The sequence below is a fragment of the Eubalaena glacialis genome, chromosome 7 (assembly GCF_028564815.1).
Source record: "Eubalaena glacialis isolate mEubGla1 chromosome 7, mEubGla1.1.hap2.+ XY, whole genome shotgun sequence".
In the NCBI taxonomy this organism is placed as follows: domain Eukaryota; kingdom Metazoa; phylum Chordata; class Mammalia; order Artiodactyla; family Balaenidae; genus Eubalaena; species Eubalaena glacialis.
This window is the reverse complement of record NC_083722.1, coordinates 26196090-26213991: the sequence shown is the minus strand read 5'-3', so window position 1 is coordinate 26213991 and position 17902 is coordinate 26196090. Positions and strand designations below refer to the sequence as shown.

The 17902-nt window shown below is 38.3% G+C and overlaps 1 protein-coding gene across 6 annotated transcripts in view; it reads right to left on the bottom strand.

Annotated features, from left to right (window-relative positions):
• Positions 1-388: 388 nt before the first annotated feature.
• PKHD1 (PKHD1 ciliary IPT domain containing fibrocystin/polyductin) overlaps positions 389-17902 on the bottom strand; it is a 446865-nt gene continuing 429351 nt past the window's right edge. For 5 of the 6 annotated variants that reach the window (XM_061196096.1, XM_061196099.1, XM_061196100.1 and 2 more), the window contains 2 exons: positions 15857-15970; positions 389-5815 (listed from right to left, as the gene is read on the bottom strand). In XM_061196096.1, the coding sequence (XP_061052079.1) occupies positions 5355-5815; positions 15857-15970 (575 nt within the window). In that variant the 3' untranslated portion in view covers positions 389-5354. The remainder of the gene's footprint in view (positions 5816-15856; positions 15971-17902) is intronic. The other variant, XM_061196098.1, reaches the window with a different exon arrangement.

Genomic DNA, 17902 nt, shown 5'->3' with positions numbered 1-17902 from the left:
TTTTCGCACTGAAAGTCTTATATCCTGGAAACCCTCCAGTCTCAGGCAAATCAGAACAGGTGGTCCAAATACCGATATGTTCTTGACAAAATGTCATTTCAAAAATAGTTTACCCACTTAAAATGAGCAAATTAAAAGAAAATAGATTCAATAAATTAACTTCTTTTTTCAAAAACGTAGAACAGTATTTACAGTTTTCATTTAAATTTGTCAAGTGGAATTTGGATAAATAGAGTGTGTATTTTAAGTAGTCATGGTATTTTCAATGTTCACTTTTGGTTCAAATTTTGTGTTATTTTTATTTCAATAAATATGCAGTCAAAATTTGCTTTTTTTTCCCACTAAGTTAATCACACTTAAGACCCCAAATCAAGATTTTTCTCTCAAGATTTTTGACATCGCCTGTCAAAATTCCAGACAAGCCTGTAATTGTGCACATACACCCAGAATGAAGCATCTATATTTCTAATGCAATTTCAAGCCAGTGTATCAGATTTAAGATCTTTATTATCTCTGAGACAGGACAGCATGTAGATAAATGTCCGGATGGTCCAAGCTTTCAAAGAATGTCGGCATTTATTCTGTGGATATGCATCCCTGCACAGCCACCAGCCAGGACTGTGCATGACACAGCTAAATACAATTCTGTTTTCCCAATCCCCTACCTCTTCCCCTTTGCCCCGGAATCTCCCCTCGTCTCTTCTCTGCTCTCTCCTTCAACTGTTCATTTTGAAGATATACTTTTCACTAGGATTAATACAGGGTTTGCATTTACAATTTTCATTTACCAAACAGAAAAATATTTTACTAGAAGGGAGTGGTATTAAGGAGAATGATTTTCCGTGTGCCCCGAGGCCGGGCATAGGCAGGATTTGATTTGCTATGTTCGGCTGGAATCTGGATTGATACGCAGAGAGGAGAGGGGGTGTTTAATAAAATTTACATTTCATTTTCTCACTTGACATCAGTCTCCTGTCACACATGGAACTGATGGGGATGCTGCAAATAACTTTTTTCAGAATCTAGTTGGGGGGACAGACTGGGAAATGAGAAGACAGAAGGGAGAGAGGGAGACGAGGACAGTCTGGCTTGTTTCCATCTTGTGGTTCCAGGATGGGAACAAATCCATGGTGTCTGGAGGACCTGAGAGCCGGCATCCTCCACCCTGGAAGGAGCGAGCGCCAGTGGGACACCCAGAGAGGCACCAAGACTGACGCCATCCAGATGCCCACAGGGTAATCTACGGGTCGAGCGAGGGGTTTAAGCTTCTGGGGGGCTGGAAGTGATTCATGCCCACTGAAAAAGAGATCAGGAGATGTCCAAGAGACCGGAGCAAGGACAAGACAAGAGGACTGGGCTCCCCTTTTCTTCAGGGAAACCAGAGTGTCTCTATAGCTGCATAACAAATTACCGCAACGGAGTGACTTAAAACAGTACCCACCGTGGACTATCACTCAGTCTTAAAGAAGAGGGAAATCCTGCTGTCTGCAACAACACCGATGGACCTAAAGAACATTATCTAAGTGAAATAAGCCAACATAGATAGATGAATAATATATGGTCTTGCTTATATGTGGATCTAAAACAGTCATACTCAGAAGCAGAAAGTAGAATAGTGATTGCCAGAGGCTGGGGGCAATGGGGAGGTGATGGTCAAGGGGCACAAAGTTTCAGTTATGCATGATAAGTTCTGAAGGTCTACCATCCAGCATAGTGCCAACTGCTAACAATACCGTATTACCCTCAGTGGTCCCTCGGTATCCATAGGGGATTTGTTTCAGGAGCCCCTGCAGATACCAAAATTCGCAGATGCTCAAGCCCCTTACATAAAATGGCATAGTACAATTGCATGTGTACCTATTGATACAATCTTCTGAGAGGGTCGATCCTATGTTAAGTGTTAAAAGATATAGTGATAATAATAAATGAGTCGTCATTTTGAGACTGAAATGAGGGATGATATAGAGCAATCAATTCAAATCCCAGTAAATTCTAGAAAGTCCTACAAATGTGTTAAACAGACCTTCCGTCTCAAAACAGACCAGATTTATGGGCAGAATCTATTCTTTTTTTGAATTGTTCCAAGCAAAGAAATTCCCAATCTTTTGAGGCCTAAAGATAAAAAAGGCTAGAAGAATACTTGTAAACACCCAAATCTATGTATTCGACCATTTAAACCTCATTTAACTTTATAAAAAAATGTTTTATCCCTTTTAAAAATATTAAGTTCTGGAAATGTGATTTGCCTCTCAAATATAACTGTAATTTGTCACAGTGATATAGTGTAAGCTGAAATCAACAGTTCTACACTCATCAGAGTAATTCCTTCTGCTTATAGCTCTTTCAAAATTGACACAATACAAGTTCTGGAAACAAAATATGGAATAAATGCATGAATTTTAAATGACAGAATTAATTAAAATCCTTTACTGTTATTGACATGTACATGACATTTTATAGAAGCTTGGTTGATTAATATTTGCATGTAATTTACATTCAATTTCCCCATGCTCATTTTTGCATATAGTTTGCATACATTTCAATGTATAGTAATTTTATACTTTTGGAGTTAGACTGTTAGATGGAAGGGAGTCATTCAACTGAATAATCCTTGAAAGGGGACGTCCCTGAGGGACTAAAGCCTCTCAGTACTCAGCAGCCTCTTTGGGCAATGAGATGGGCAAGTTTGCTTCAGGAAACAACCTTGGTCAGATTGGCCCAGGCTCTCACTCTGAGAGACACACGAAGCTCTGTCAGAGTCCAGTAACTTCCCTGAACACATTCCCCAAAACTCAAGAGATGGTGGAAACTACCCTAGCTCCCATCATCCCTCTCAGCTTTAACATCCATAAATATTTACAAATAATTTTGAACTCTCTAGAATTTTAGTTTGTTCAGTATCTTGGAGGAAAGGAGTCCATCACACATAGAAAATCAGAAATGGGAGGCAAGAAGAGGTCCTTTGAAATTACACAGCAACAAGACATTTTAAAATTACTTATTTGAATAAAGGGTAAGGCTTGTTACTGCTGGGAAACACTTACTGGGTTCGGGAACTATGTTAATGGTCTGAGTAAGTTTAGGGTTGACCTACAGTGGGGCTTTATTTAATCAGCTCATCTCCAGACAAAACGGAACCAAGAACTCTTCTCTTTGCTTCCAGAATTTACCCAATTCTCCCATTTTTTGAGGAGGAAAAAAAGAACTGCCTTAACTATGGGTTGGGGATTCTGGCTAGGCTCTGAAATCCCATGACACATGCAAGAGCCCTGCAAGTTACTCTGGATATTTCTGGCTGCCGTTCAGGCCCAAAGAGTCCATTCTGGACTCAGGGATCCTAGGTTTTGCTAGGGTAAAATTAATAGGTTGATTATGGTTGTTCCCAGCCAGAGGCATAGGATCAAACTTGCCTTCCAAAAAGATCAGTGTTTAGCACATGGAGGATGGATAAGAAGATAGTAGAGATTGGGAGAAGGGTAAAGAAGGTGTAGAAATAAGAGCTGGTAGCTGACTTTTGGGGAAGGGTTAGATAGAAGGAGAAGTCGTGGGTGACTTCTAGATTTCTAATCTGAATGTGGTCATGCCATGCATTGTGTGAGGGCAAGCCTGAGGAGAAGCAGGTTTTAGGCCCTGTTAACCCTGTAGTGGCTGTGGGATAACCTAGTGGAAGTTCTCAGTAGGCAGCTCGATAAACAATATAGAGCTCAGGAAAGACACCTGGGCTGGAATTGGAGGTGGTGAAAGGGAGAATGTACAGACAACCCTTAGTGGGCAGTTTTCTACTCCTCAAAAGCCTTAACTTCTGAAATGTTTTTGTAGTGAAAGATCACAGCTCTCTGAGGACCCAGAGAATCCAACACAGTGTCACAGAGAAGACTGCTTACCTCCTTTCAGGGGCAGCTTTAAGATCTGAGATGTCTGCAAGACACCTAAAGAATGGACACAGGGGCTGAGCACTTCCCTGCCAGCTCATGGTAGAGTGAGACATACTTTCCCGCTGATGCCCTCAGATGATGACTTTCTGCCATTAATACCTCCTCCAGGGCTAATTCCAGGACATCATTGTTTAAAATTCTGCCATGGTAGAGTGTGTTTCCTTCCTCTGCTCTAATTCAAACATAGGACAGCCCCTTCATCTTTCAGAGATTGGAAAATCCTGGTTTCGATTTAGGGAAAAGCTCAGAGCAAGTTCTTTCTAGATATTTTCTTCACCTTTGTGGTCTTGGCTTTACTCCCTTGGTGCATAAGACCTTCTGGATCCACAGCCAAGGACACAGGCTGCTTAAAGTATCAGTTAGTTTGGACACAGATGGGCCCTCTGCAAATGTGTGAATTGGGTGAAACTGCCTTTCATATCCTTACTCAACTTATCAGCATAGCTAACCCTCTGCTCTGGTCTCCATCTGAACCCCTAGCACACAGCCTAGAGAGGCTGCACATGATGTAATCTCTCCTATGCACTATCTTCTCCAAAAAGCTGTTCTCTAATAATTAAGTTAGCTGATAATCCACTTGGCCACTTGGTCATTGCTAGTCTCCCAATACAGTTTTTTTCCACTTGTAAATTTGACTCAGTTATTAACAGAAAGAACTATTGAAAAATATAACTGTGGTCCATGGACAATTTCCTTACCCAAACTTGCTATTTTTATATTTTGTCCTCAACTAAAATCTCAGCAAAGCCCAAGAGAATCTCAATTTCCACGTGTCAGTACTCATGAGGTGCAAGCTTGGTATGTTTGCTCAACTGTGGGCTCCTAATAATGATTGAATTCAAGCCATGAAGTAAAATCATCTTGTGAAAAACCAGGTGGTTGCCAGGTAAGTCTGACAGACCAGGGAGCGGGGTCTTCTCCTGTCCTTCAAATATTCCCATAGGAAAAAGAAATGTTTTGCTTTAACACTGCAGAAATAGCTGTAGCAGACCAGACTTTTTCATGATCCCTTCAATAAGAGAAGCCCAAAGCTTTGTGGGTGATCATCCTAGAGGAAGCTTAATACCACCCCCTACTGGTATAAATCAGCATTACACCATTATTAAAATTGGTAAATCAGAAAGATAACCAGCTTAAGCTAAAAACAAGTAAAAAATTATCTAGTATTTGGGAACCTATTATTTGCCTGACATTGGACTAGGATTCGTGATAAATACAAAAGATGTATCAGATACCATTTCAATGTACATTCATTTATATGACTGTCTTCCGTCTTGAAGTTGAAAACAGAGAATTCAGAGTCCATATTCTCCCTTCTTAGTGTCCAGACTGGTCAGGCCTCATCTCCCCTGCTCATCATGAGCCAGATATATTTTGAACGTTATGACTTTCAGCCCAAATGCCCTCACTACTCCTTGATCACAGCTGCTCCTGAACAGCCTCCGGACGTACTGAATGGAGGCAGAATGCCTCGGTGGCACCGCAGGAGGCTGGCTTCTCCTGGGACAGCCCCAGGCTGACATGCTCCTTGCCCAGGCGACTCCGGCCCTGCAATCGCTGCGTCTCTCGTCTGAGGTCTGGGCAGGGCAGCAGCAGCTGATCTTGGCCTGACAGCTGGTATCGGAGCACCTGCTCCTGGGCCTCCTTCCAGCTCCCAGTCTCCTGCAGGTACACCTGCTGAGCAGGAGAGCCCAAAGCACAGGTGTTCCCCTGTGATGCGACACTGGTAATACTGGGAGCAGGCACAGCAGCCTCGGCCTCTTCTCGGCTGCCACCTTCCTCTTGGACTGCACAGCGGCTTACCTTCCTTCTGGACACACCATTCAGTGACTGATGGGGGAGTTGGTTCAGCTTGCCCAGCATGACCTTCATCCTCAAATCTGTGAGAGAAAAGAAGGAGGAGAAGAAATAGACCTACTTCCCAATCAGCTGATTGCACATTTTGCATATTTAGCATTCCTAAAAAGATATATCCAAATAATTAAAGATTGAGTTATATCACCTTATCGATTTCCAAATATCTTTGAGAATACATACTTTTTCAAAAAAAAAAAGAAAAACACGATATCCTAAGCCCAACTGATAATTAATATTAACTATCTAACACAAATTTGATAATATAGCTTCCCAGAAAAAAACTTTTATGATGTTGATAAGTCAATCAGGATTTTTCATTGTAAGCATGGCAGCTTAAATATGAAAATTAGGCCAGAGTCAGACCTTACCAAGTGGGTTAACTCACACTTGTATTTAGAAATGTGAGCTCTAAAAACCAGTCTTATTAATACTTTTGGCTTTTATGCCAAATTCATCATTTAAGTATTTTTGATTTTACAAAAACATAAATATAAACATATGCAGAGATATATAAATATATATAGAAATATATATTTATAGAAATATATATTTATATAAATATATAAATAAACACATATCCATATGAGTGTGTATATATAATTACCAACCTATAAGAAAACACACCCTAGGCCTGAAATATTTTTTCCATGCTGTCTTTCAAAACTCTCTGCCTTCTTTTACTCCCCTCCCCAAATTTCTCACTTCCTTCAGAAAGTATTTCCTAACTCATAAATGTCTCATCCTCATAATTCATTAAGTGTTGAGGTATGTATCAATCTATTTTTACAAACAATAAAATGCTATAGTTCAACTTTTTAAATAATTTTATTAAATTATTGTTTTTAAACAAATTAAAGGAAATTCAAAATTATTCTATGTTAGTGATACTCATCATTTTACATTCCAGTATGTGTTCTTTGAAGAGAGAAAGGATAATAATCATTTAAAGTAACACTTATATAGCAATTATAGCAATTATCACATGCTGGCCACCAATTTATATATATATATATATATATATATATATATATATATATATTTTATATATATATGTATGTATATACATATATACATATATATGTATGTATATAAAAATATATACATACATATATATACATATATATAATTTAATCCTTACCAGCATTCTGTGAAGTAAGTGCTATTATTATCTCCCTCTTAGAAGGGAGGCCATTGAGATACAAAGAGATTAAGTAACTTCTCAAGACAACATATAAAGGAATGGCAGACCTTACTTACATTACAGAGGTCAAGATTTGTGGCTCCAGAGTCTGTACTGTGAGAACCACACAATACTGTGTAAAGTTAAGATAGCAGTGAGTTAAGAAGAAAGTCTGGCTGGATACATGCATGAGAGTGGGGCATGACATTTCCCATCCCTGCTTATCTCATATCTCACCACCAAATGCATAATGTGAACTTTTGGTACATGTATAGTTTTAAATACAAGGTAGATGTTAGTTTATGAACCTGTGTATTATGCTTCTCTCTTAGTTTACTGAGACCCATCTTGGCTTGTGTTAGGAGACAGTCATCATGTCTATATCATGGTGTAAGAGACAATACTGAGGCAAAGGGTAACAATTTCCCACCTCGATTTAATCTAACAATGAATGGGAGCTGAGGTGAGGAAGAAAGAAGGTAATAGTAACATAATATAAATATGAGTACTCTCTCTCTCTATAAAATATATATAACACACTTTTGATTTGGAGCAGTAAAACAAGATATAGTAATCATGTTCCTTATATAGTTTTGATGATGTGTCAATTAATATTCTGCGAAGCCCACATTATCCAAATCTTCTCTCTCTTCTTCCACAGTCCTTTTGCCTAGCATGTACCTGCCATGGTCCTCTAACTATGGGATAATTCTCTTGCTTAGAGCTTTCAGGTTATCCTAGTCTCACTATGGGATCTTCAAATCCTTCCAGAACTGTTCCTTGACAGCTCAAACTACATTGCTTTGTGCCTCAATACTTGCTGGCTGGAGTTTCTCATTTGACTTGGGCAACGCTTTCTATTATTGGACACCTTTCCTTGTATGAGAGTCTCATCTTCCTCTTAGGACTTTGAGTTCCTTCAGGGAAGGAACTTTTTTTGCCATTAACCTTGCCCCTCTGTTAAGCCCAATCCTATGCCAAGTATTGAGCTTGGTGTCATCTCTATAATTACCGCTCCCACCAGGAGGAAAAGATATAGTTTATCAAGATCAGCAAATAACCAAACAACAAGAATAATCAATTGTCAGATAGAAGCAAAGTTTAAAAAGGAAAAAGGGCTTTGAATTTTTATCCCTTGGTACAAACAATACCATCTCATATAAGGGGAATCAAACACTGCAAGTCACCTATTTTCAATCCATTGAAGGTATTGTTATTCTGTTTTTGAGAGACCGTCTTTGGAAATCTATTCCCCCTTGTTCTTCAGGTCTGCGTCTATTCATAAAAGACTAACACGAGTGTAGCTTTCCTTTGCAGGCCCAAAACCATTTAAAAATCTCCCATGAATTATTTACATGGCAGCTCCAATCAGCAACATAGCTGACAGACTCCCCAGCTGAAATGAGAGTGCACTGAGTAAAGGTGCCGAGGGAGGCTGGCCACTTCCCACTGTGAGGTTATAGACAGAACTAAGTCAGCACACATTATATGTCAGCACCGACATCAGAAGGAATCCGATCCTTTGATCTTGGACCTCCACAGGAAGCTTAGATCTTAGACAAATGAGATAAAAAAATGAATTTATAGCAGATATGTGTCCTAAGGCATTCAGCTGAATATTTGGGTTTTAGGGAAGGAAGAATAGTGAGTATCAAATCATATGAAACGGCATGCCTCCTCTCCACCTCCATCTCATTGGTGAGTCCCCATTAAAATGGAAAGATAGCATTTCACATTGCTCCTCCACGTTATCTCAGAGTCCCATTTGTGGGTTTGATCAAGTTTCAGGAAGAATGGGGTAAACTATGGGAACACAGATCCTTTCTCTATGAAAAGGAAGACTCCGTGGTTTTGGGTCCATCCAGGTTCATCCACAGTCAGCGAAACTTTTCCAGGTAACCTTGATCTCTTTTGGCTTCCAGAACTTTCTTGGGCAACAAATATGCTGAGCTATGGTTTTAAAAATTTGTGTGGGTAGTAGTCATTGGCTTCTTTTTTTTTTCCTGTTTCTTTTTTGTTTCATTCACTAGTTTGTTTCCACATATAAGTGATAATCACACAGTATTTGTCTTTCTCTGTCTGACTTATTTCACTCATTGGTTTCTTTTGCAATGGGATAATTAACAATGAATCTCCCCTCTCCCCACACCACTCCCACTCTTTATATTTTCATAGCACAGTCTCCATGTGCTGCATTTAGTGTTGGATGACCTGGATTCAGTACAAAAGACCCAGTATAATGACCTCTATTTTGAAGCCTAAATAGGATCTAAAGCAGCAAGATGGATGGCTGATCAGCCAACATAAAGAATGGACTCCACTTTGGCTTCTCATTTGTCAATAAGGGCACAGTCCTGCCCACATGTTGAAGAAGACATATACATAATTAATAAATAACATTAAATTATTCATTATTAATTGGTAAGTATTAATTAATATTAATGGATAAATATTATAAATACTATCACCAATGTCCTTTCTAGATTATTTGTTCCTTTAAATGAAAAATTATTATTTATTTTTAATAAACAATGCATGGCAAATCAGGAAGTATGAAAATTTTTAGAAGATAAAGAAAAAAATGCCTTTAATCCCACATATCATAAGTGATCTCCACTTTATTATGTTTGTAATACTCTAGCAATGGCTATGTTTTAGTAAACCTAGTTTAACTCATTAATCTATCTACAGTTTACTTTGGTATATTTTTTGAAGTGTGCATCTAGATTAAAAAATGTTCTAAATAGTCAAATTTACAGCCCCATTTATAGACTAATGCTTGTGTTTTCCTTTATTTTTATTATCTCCATCACATATTACATTTCTATATCTAGTATCTATATCTATACCTAATTGAGATTATTTCTCATAATGTGCTCATATATTCTTGTGTCAGTATCACATTGTCTGAAGAATAGTGACATAAATATTATCTCTCTGGTTGAGCTAACTTTTCCCATTGCCAAAAAAAACCAATTTCCTGTAAAAAGTTAGTTTTCTAGTATTGATCTATAGTTTCTGAAGAATTTTAGAATCATCTTATGCTGTTCTACTCCTGTATAAAATAATTGGAACTGTGTTAAACCAAAGTTAATATAGAAATAACTGAGGTCTTTGCAATATTAGTCAACCTAATTAGAAACATGTTGTAATTCCCTATGTATTCAAGTCTTCTCTTTAAACTATTCTATAAAATATAGTTTATTTTTTATATAAGTCCCATATAGCTCTTGTTTAGATTTTTTTCTCCAAGGCAGCATATTCTTTGTCACTAATGTGTATTTCTTTGTCTTTCCTAACTGTATACCATTGGCTTATACAGTATGATTTTTGCATAGATTGACATTATATTTGAGTAAGTTACTCAAGTTATTTATAAATTATAGCAGTTAGCGGTTGAATCTTTAAGTTATCATTAAATAATCATCTGCAAATCATTGTATATTTTCTCCAAAATTGTCCTCTAAATTTTGTTTTATATCTGACTTTGTTTCTTCCTATTCCAAAATATATGTTATAAAATTATGGTAAGAATGAGCTCTGTGTTTTACCCTCATTTAAGTAGGAATTCTTCTAATATTCCATTGTTAAAGGTAATATTGGATCTCGGTTGCAAATAGCATTGGAACTCTCCATCTTATTTACCAGGCATCTTATTTATTCCTGGTTAGTTTATTTTAAAGTTTCCTTAAGGAGTAAGTGATAGATTTTATTTATGTCTTTAAATTAGGAGATGTTCATATCTTTTTATTATATGGCATGGACATGCTATTTATTAATAACTTCCAAATATAGTTTTACTTTCTTGGGAACTTGGGACAAATTCTTGTTCTAAACTGTTTTGCTCTTCACTGTTTCCAGACATCTTGAGGCCAGCCCTCTCCTCTCCTCTCCTCTCCTCTCCTCTCCTCTCCTCTCCCTGTCATTCCTATAGATTTGTACTTACAAAAAGGTAAACTGACAGTCTTTTTTATTTTACATTCACAACACACAGCATATACAGTCAGTAGAATTCAAATGTGGTAGAGATAAGAAATCCACGAAGTTAATGTTTATGGTCACACTTGCATGGTATGGAGCCCCTTTTCACATGTCAGTCTTTCATTCCCAACATTCGGGGCATGTATTTCACATACACACACACAATAGTGACCAGTAGCCAGACACAGATCAGGGTACGATTTGGAGAAGGCAGCACTGAGATCTCCAGCAGTAGCTGTCCTGCAAAGACAAAGGCAGTCCCCAGGGGCTTGCTTCCCTGGTGGCGCAGTGGTTGGGAATCTGCCTGCCAATGCAGGGGACACGGGTTCGAGCCCTGGTCTGGGAGGATCCCACATGCCGCGGAGCAACTGGGCCCGTGAGCCACAATTACTGAGCCTGCGCGTCTGGAGCCTGTGCTCCGCAACAAGAGAGGCCGCGATAGTGAGAGGCCCGCGCACCGCGATGAAAAGTGGCCCCCGCTTGCCCCAACTAGAGAAAGCCCTCGCACAGAAACGAAGACCCAGCACAGCCATAAATAAATAAGTAAAAAGCCAGACCCTTAGCTCTAAAAAAAAAAAAAAAAAAGGCAGTCCCCAGGAAACTGGGAGAGGAAACTCAGGTGGCCAGCAGACAGCATCGCCTGGAAGGAAGTTGTCGCTTTTTGCCCATTGTTAGGACCCAAAACATGTGTGGCCATTGTCCTGTTGTTAATCTTATGAACCAGGATAAAATTTCTCCATCTCTTTTAGATGAGATGAGTAGCCGTTTTTTTTTTGTCAGCAGTTGTAGGAACTGCTGGAATCCAGGGGTCTCTGGAAAGGGGAGAGGGAAAGGAGAAAGGCTCATTTCATCTCTACCTTCACCATTTACTCAACAATGGTGATCAATGGTCTCATGTCCTAACACCCTCTGGTAAAGGTGCTGCTGGGATTAGAAAAGATACAGAGCTTAAACAGAGGAATCTGGACAAGATAAAAACAAATAATTATATTACATATAAAAGGTGTTAAATGAATAAAAAGGAGGTGTCACAAAAGTTGAGAGAAGGGGACTATTCCTCCTAGATAAAATATTTTGAAAAAAAGAGAAAAAGTATTTAATCTGGGATTGGAAAGAATGGAAACTTTAGATCTGTGGGTACATTATAGAAGGGTATCTTGAAACCAAGAGTCTTATTCTCTGTGTACAGGGAATACTGTCCTTGTGGGAAAAGAGAAAGAGTGAAGGAAGAACATCTATAAGGAGTGTGTTAACTGAGGCTGAACTGAAGATATATCTGGGAAATGGAGTGGGTGGGAGATGAAAACCAAGACACAACAGAGGTGGAATTGATAAAACCTAGCAAGCAAGGGGGCAGGGTGGTAACGGGAGACTAGCAGTTAAAGGTAACTCTGAGGTGTCTAGCCTGGGAAATTTGGGGGATATTAACCAAATAAGGGGAATCAGGGAACAGTCGAGAAGGAATGGTACAAAACTGAGCTCCAGCAGAGCAAAGCAGGGCTCCTTCCCTGCTCTTCTGTGAACCTGAGTTTGTGCAAAATACACAATTAAACCCTTAGCAAATGGGATTTGAAACCGTGTGATATGATTTGGGAGCTGGAAGCACTAAACATGTAGCTTAGGATAATGGCATTCTTTCTCTCCTTTGGCATTCTCTCCCCTCTTCAAATTCTTCAAATACATATTGTTTGTTGTGATTGCTTTACACTTACTTGTTTATTGCCTGGAATTGTTCTTTCATTTTCCCCAAAATATTATTCTTATGTCCCAATCATATTAGAAATTCATAAAGGATAGGTAGCCAAATATCACCTCTTTGTAACTATACAGAGAGGACCATATAAGGCACAAAAAAATTCAGGAAATAAATAAATACTTATTTAATATGTACTGGAAGATAAAATTTAAGTTCATTCATTGTAATTCCAGCAATCTCTCACCTAAATGTTACAAAAACGAGTAATCGCTTCTGCCAGGATTTCTCAACCTTGGAATCACTGACATCTTGAGCCAGATCATCTTTGCGGTGGGGGTGATCTCTTCTCACTAGATGCTAGGGGCATCCTCCTCCCCCAAGCTGTGACAACAAAAATGTCTCCAGACCATGTAAGGATCCGCTGGAGGTAGGATGACCACATGTCCCAATTTGCCTGAGACTGAAGGAGTTACTGAGACACAAGGTTTTCATTTTTAAAACTACGAAAAGTTCTAGGAAAGCCAGGATGACTTGGTCACCCTACTTGGGAGACAAAATTGCCCCAGTTAAGAACCATTGGCCTGTGCGAACAGAGAGCCATCTTTATATAACAAATTCCAAAAACCGTTAAGTGATACTATGGAGGTATGATTTCAGTATTTTTGGAACCCCAAAGAGGAAAATATTCATTTTCATTGAGGTGGGGAGGATTAGAGAAGATTTTATGAAAAAAAAGGGCATACCAGCTGGTGCTGAAAAGCTTGAGGAGGTTTGAACAGGTGAGTGTGAGGAGGGGGCAAGAAGGTGCAACCAGAGTAGGAGGAGGAAGACAGGGTGGAGTCAGGTCTTGGAGAGCGTTGAGTCCTAAGTAACAAGAAAGACCAACAATAAATAACACATACACAGCACATACAACACGCCAGGAATCTTTCCGCACTCTAGAGTGACATTAACTCAATCAGCATCACAGCATCTGAGTGTGGGCAATATTATTAGGACAATTTTCCTGATGAGGAAACCGAAAGGCACAGAGAGGACTGTGGACCTGCTTGAGGCCACGAAGTAAGTCAACAAGGGAATCAGGATTAAACCCAGTCTTGCTGACACCCGAGTTTCACGCTCTTAACTGTCACATTCTCCTGCCTCTCTAACTGAGGCTGGTAATCCATTAAATCTTCTGAGTAGCAAAGTGACAAAAGCGGATGTCAATTTTAAAAGCTAGCTCAGATGCTCCCTATGTCAAAAACCCCGGTAAAAGTAAAACACAAGGGATACATGCTTTACTCCCTTCCCTGTTGCATACATACAATTTTTGCTAAAAGCCGTAACATGATGAATTTACAGTCTGAATCTACTGGACAGTGGAAATGCTTGATTCCACCAGCTAAATATGTAAAGGTGATGCTCTGTGTTTGCAGAGTGCTTATGAGAGAGACAGCCAATCGCTTGATCAGCAAATGCCACAAGTTTAAAAACACAGAAGGAAAAGGAAACTAGAGTGCCATGGTAATAATAAAATAAAACCTAATTTATTTAAAGCTAGCAATAATTAGGTGTTTTGTAGCTGGTAATAATCTCCAAAGAAAAGCAAGAGATGCCTAATTACTTCCCTTGGAAACAATGCTCTTAAGATTCGGACAAAGCTTAGAAGATAAGAAAACAAATCCTCTCTGATCCCCAGGGGAGGATTTGGATCACACATCTTTCTATTTTTAACTTGGAGGTCCTAATAAAATGGCCTCTTTCATTCTTCTGTCTCTTCAATCTAAACTCTTCCACAGGAGCCCTGTCCCTTGTTTCATCTCTGATAATTTATTAATAAGCTCCCACATAAAAAAATGTCCCTTAATAAAACATCCAGGCATTGTGGACTGTGTAATGTAGTTAATTTAAGCCGGGAAACTGAGATTCATGTAAATGGCCATATTAGATTAGGGGAAAGATTAGCATCACTCCTGCTGGTTGCTGGAAAATGCAGTTGAATATGCCCTTCTACACAGAGCTGGGTTCAGAGGACCATTTTCAAACACCTGTCCTGAATTTGCATGCCATAATATGGACAAGAAGCTTCTGGAAACCAAAGTCGAAGTGGTCTTAGATGGAATCTAGAAAGATCTCCTGCCCCCTTCTCTCTATCTTCATCCTTCACACCCCCACCCACTCACATTCCCTACTACTTTTTGATGCAGGTCCACGAGGTGAATGGAGTATGGATGGCTAATTTGATGGGAAACTTAACAACAACAAAAAAAACCGCATTTACTCTGTGGGAAAAAATCCAAACAGGCAAACAAACTGATACATAGATACACACAGTCACCAGAGTTCATTAAACTCATTAGAGGCAGAACAACTTCGGACTGCTATGGTTTGGTGAAACATCCACTCAGAACCGGTAAGATCTGGATTCCTTTTCGAGCAGAAAATATCATGATAATTGGCTATTATTTAGGGGAAAAAAGGAATATTCTCCTAGTTAGAGCGTATGTTTCAAAATATTTCAGATCCATGGAAGTTTCATGAGTATTTTTCATACACCATACTCGCACTTGGCAAATCCATCTTGTGTTCTGCCCATTGTCTTTGTAATTTCTGTGTCCTTAGAAGGACAAAACATTGGTCTGCGATAAATGCTTACCTTTTCTCTGCTTGGCAGCAACTCTAATGACAATTTAACAATATAACAAACAAAATCATCTGGCATCATGCACAACGTAGGCAAATAATACCTTTTGCAAAAAGTACAACTAAACAACAAAGCAGAGCTTAACAGAGCTGACTTATTTCTTGAGGGTTCTGCATTCAATCTACTTTGCATAGTTGGTATTTGGCAACTCCATTCTCTTCTTTCCCAGATTCAATTATGTTGCCAAACTGGCAGCTTTGCACTAGCTAAGGGAAAGATTATATGCCTATACTCTGGTTTTTCTTTCCTCTATATAATGAATTCAAATGTTAAACCCATAATCTTCTAGTAAGAAAAAATATATATAAATGTCAACTCGAATAACTGGTTAGTAGCTGAGTGAATCAGCTGGACTCGTGTGTTCTTATGCTGGGGTATAATTTCCTTGAGAAGAAGTAACAAAGGCTAAAGAAGGGGCTATAAATTAAACTGATTCAGAAACTGGCAGCCAGCGGGAGGCTACAGTTCACACACAATGGGTTTGTTTCTCTTGTGGGAATCATCCCATTGTCCAAGCTTACCTTCTGCCATCATGGTACCTTCTTTTTCAGTCTCTACTTGGCGTTTGGGTGAGACGTGGCTATGATTCTTTTGATCATTAGTCTGGGATTCAGAAATCTCTTCACTTTTTATTTCTGTATTAATGAAAAAATACATTGGCTTTTTTTAGAATAAAGTGACATTTTTATTATAAATGGGCCCTAAGTGTTAGAATATTTCCCTTCTCCGCTCCCCCCAAATTATTGTGATATACATGCAGTACAATGCATTTAATAGTCTCAGAGCTTAAGGAATAACGAAATAAAATCCCATATACTGACCACAACATTGAGGTATAAAACTACCATCCGATATAGTTGCCACCACATGTGGTTACCGAACATGTGAAAAGTGACTAGTTCAAAAAGAGATGTCCCGTAAGTGTAAAATACACACCTGATTTTTCAAAAATGTAAGATATCTAATATTTTTATATCCATTACATGTTGAATTATTATCTTGATATTTAAGGTTCAATGGCTGCTAGAAAATGACACTATGTGTCTCACTTTGGTGGTTCGTGTTATCTTTCTGTTGACCAGAGCTGCAATGTTCCTAATACTTTTTAAAAACATTTTATTTTGAAATAATTATAGATTCACAGAAAGTGTCAAAAGAAATGTACAGGGATGACCCATGCACCTTCACCCAGCCTTCTCTCTACTTCCAACAACTTGTATAACTGCTACTGTATGACATCAAAACTAGGAAATTGGCATTGGTGCAATCCACAGAGCTCATACAGCTGTGTGCTTTTGATTGAAGACTTTATATCTTCAGTCTGCTCTTGACTAGAGTGATGCCTTCTCTCCTATTCATTTATTCATTAAATATATTAATAAAAATACATTTACATTCTTCATGCCAGGCACTGTTCTAGGCACTGGAAAGCCAATGATAAGTATGAAAGACCAGGTCTGCCCTTATAGAGCCTTTATTCTAGTTTGGATGGCAGAAGAAAAAAAAAATAAATTGTAATATGATGTCAGATAATGCCATGCCAAGACATATGATGATTTTCTCAAGGAAAGGCACTTTTGTGATTGAGTTTTGAGCTGAACTAGTTGATTTTTTTCACAGGACACCATTTTTACATTGAAAGAACTTGAAAGAATGATTGAAAGACAAATTATGGTTATTCATACTTTGGTACTTGGGAGATTTTTTTTTTAAGTAAATGAAGTGAGCCTGTAACTTCAAAGAAACGATTGACAGTATTTGTTGCCAGTGATATAAATCAAGCTCACATGGGAAATTTTAGAACTTTAGAAAATTTTTATCAACTACTATAAGCTTCACAGATTTCTAATTCTGTTGATATTAATTTGATTCTTTTTTTAATTATAGAAGGAAATATATCAGCATTTTGTAGACCTGCATAACTCAGTGAAACAACATTTTCTAAATGGCCAAAGCATAATGTTTCAAAATCACACATGGGCAAAATCTCCATTCAAAGTACAAGGTAGGCTGGTGCATTTTCATGTAACAATATAAAAAGTACATTGAGATGTACCTTTAAGTAACTTCCTCTTGTCCAGGTTGGGTGCAGTATCAAAGAAGAATGTCTATGGTATCTGTAAAGGTTATTAATACTCTTCCTTTTTCTACTATGTATCTGCGTGAGGCTAGATTTTCTTCACATACTTCAGCCAAAACAATACATTGCAACAGACTGAATGCAGAAGCTGCTAAGAGAATCCAGCTGACTTTTTTTCAGGCAGACATTAAAGAGGTTTATAAAAAATGTCATTCTTTTCACTATATATTTTTAAAACATAGTTTTTAAATTAAAAATATGTTATATTAACATATAATGCACGTCTTATTTGTATTTTAAAATAAATTAATAAATAAGCTTTACATGTTCTCTCTTAACTTCTGATTTGGAAATACTGATGGATAGAACACACGGGGACGAAAGCTCTTTGGGGATTTCGATAATTACTGAAAGTGTGATGAGGTCCCGAGATCAAAATTTTGTAAAGTGCTGCTCTAGTCTGTACAGCTGGATCAGAGAATCACTT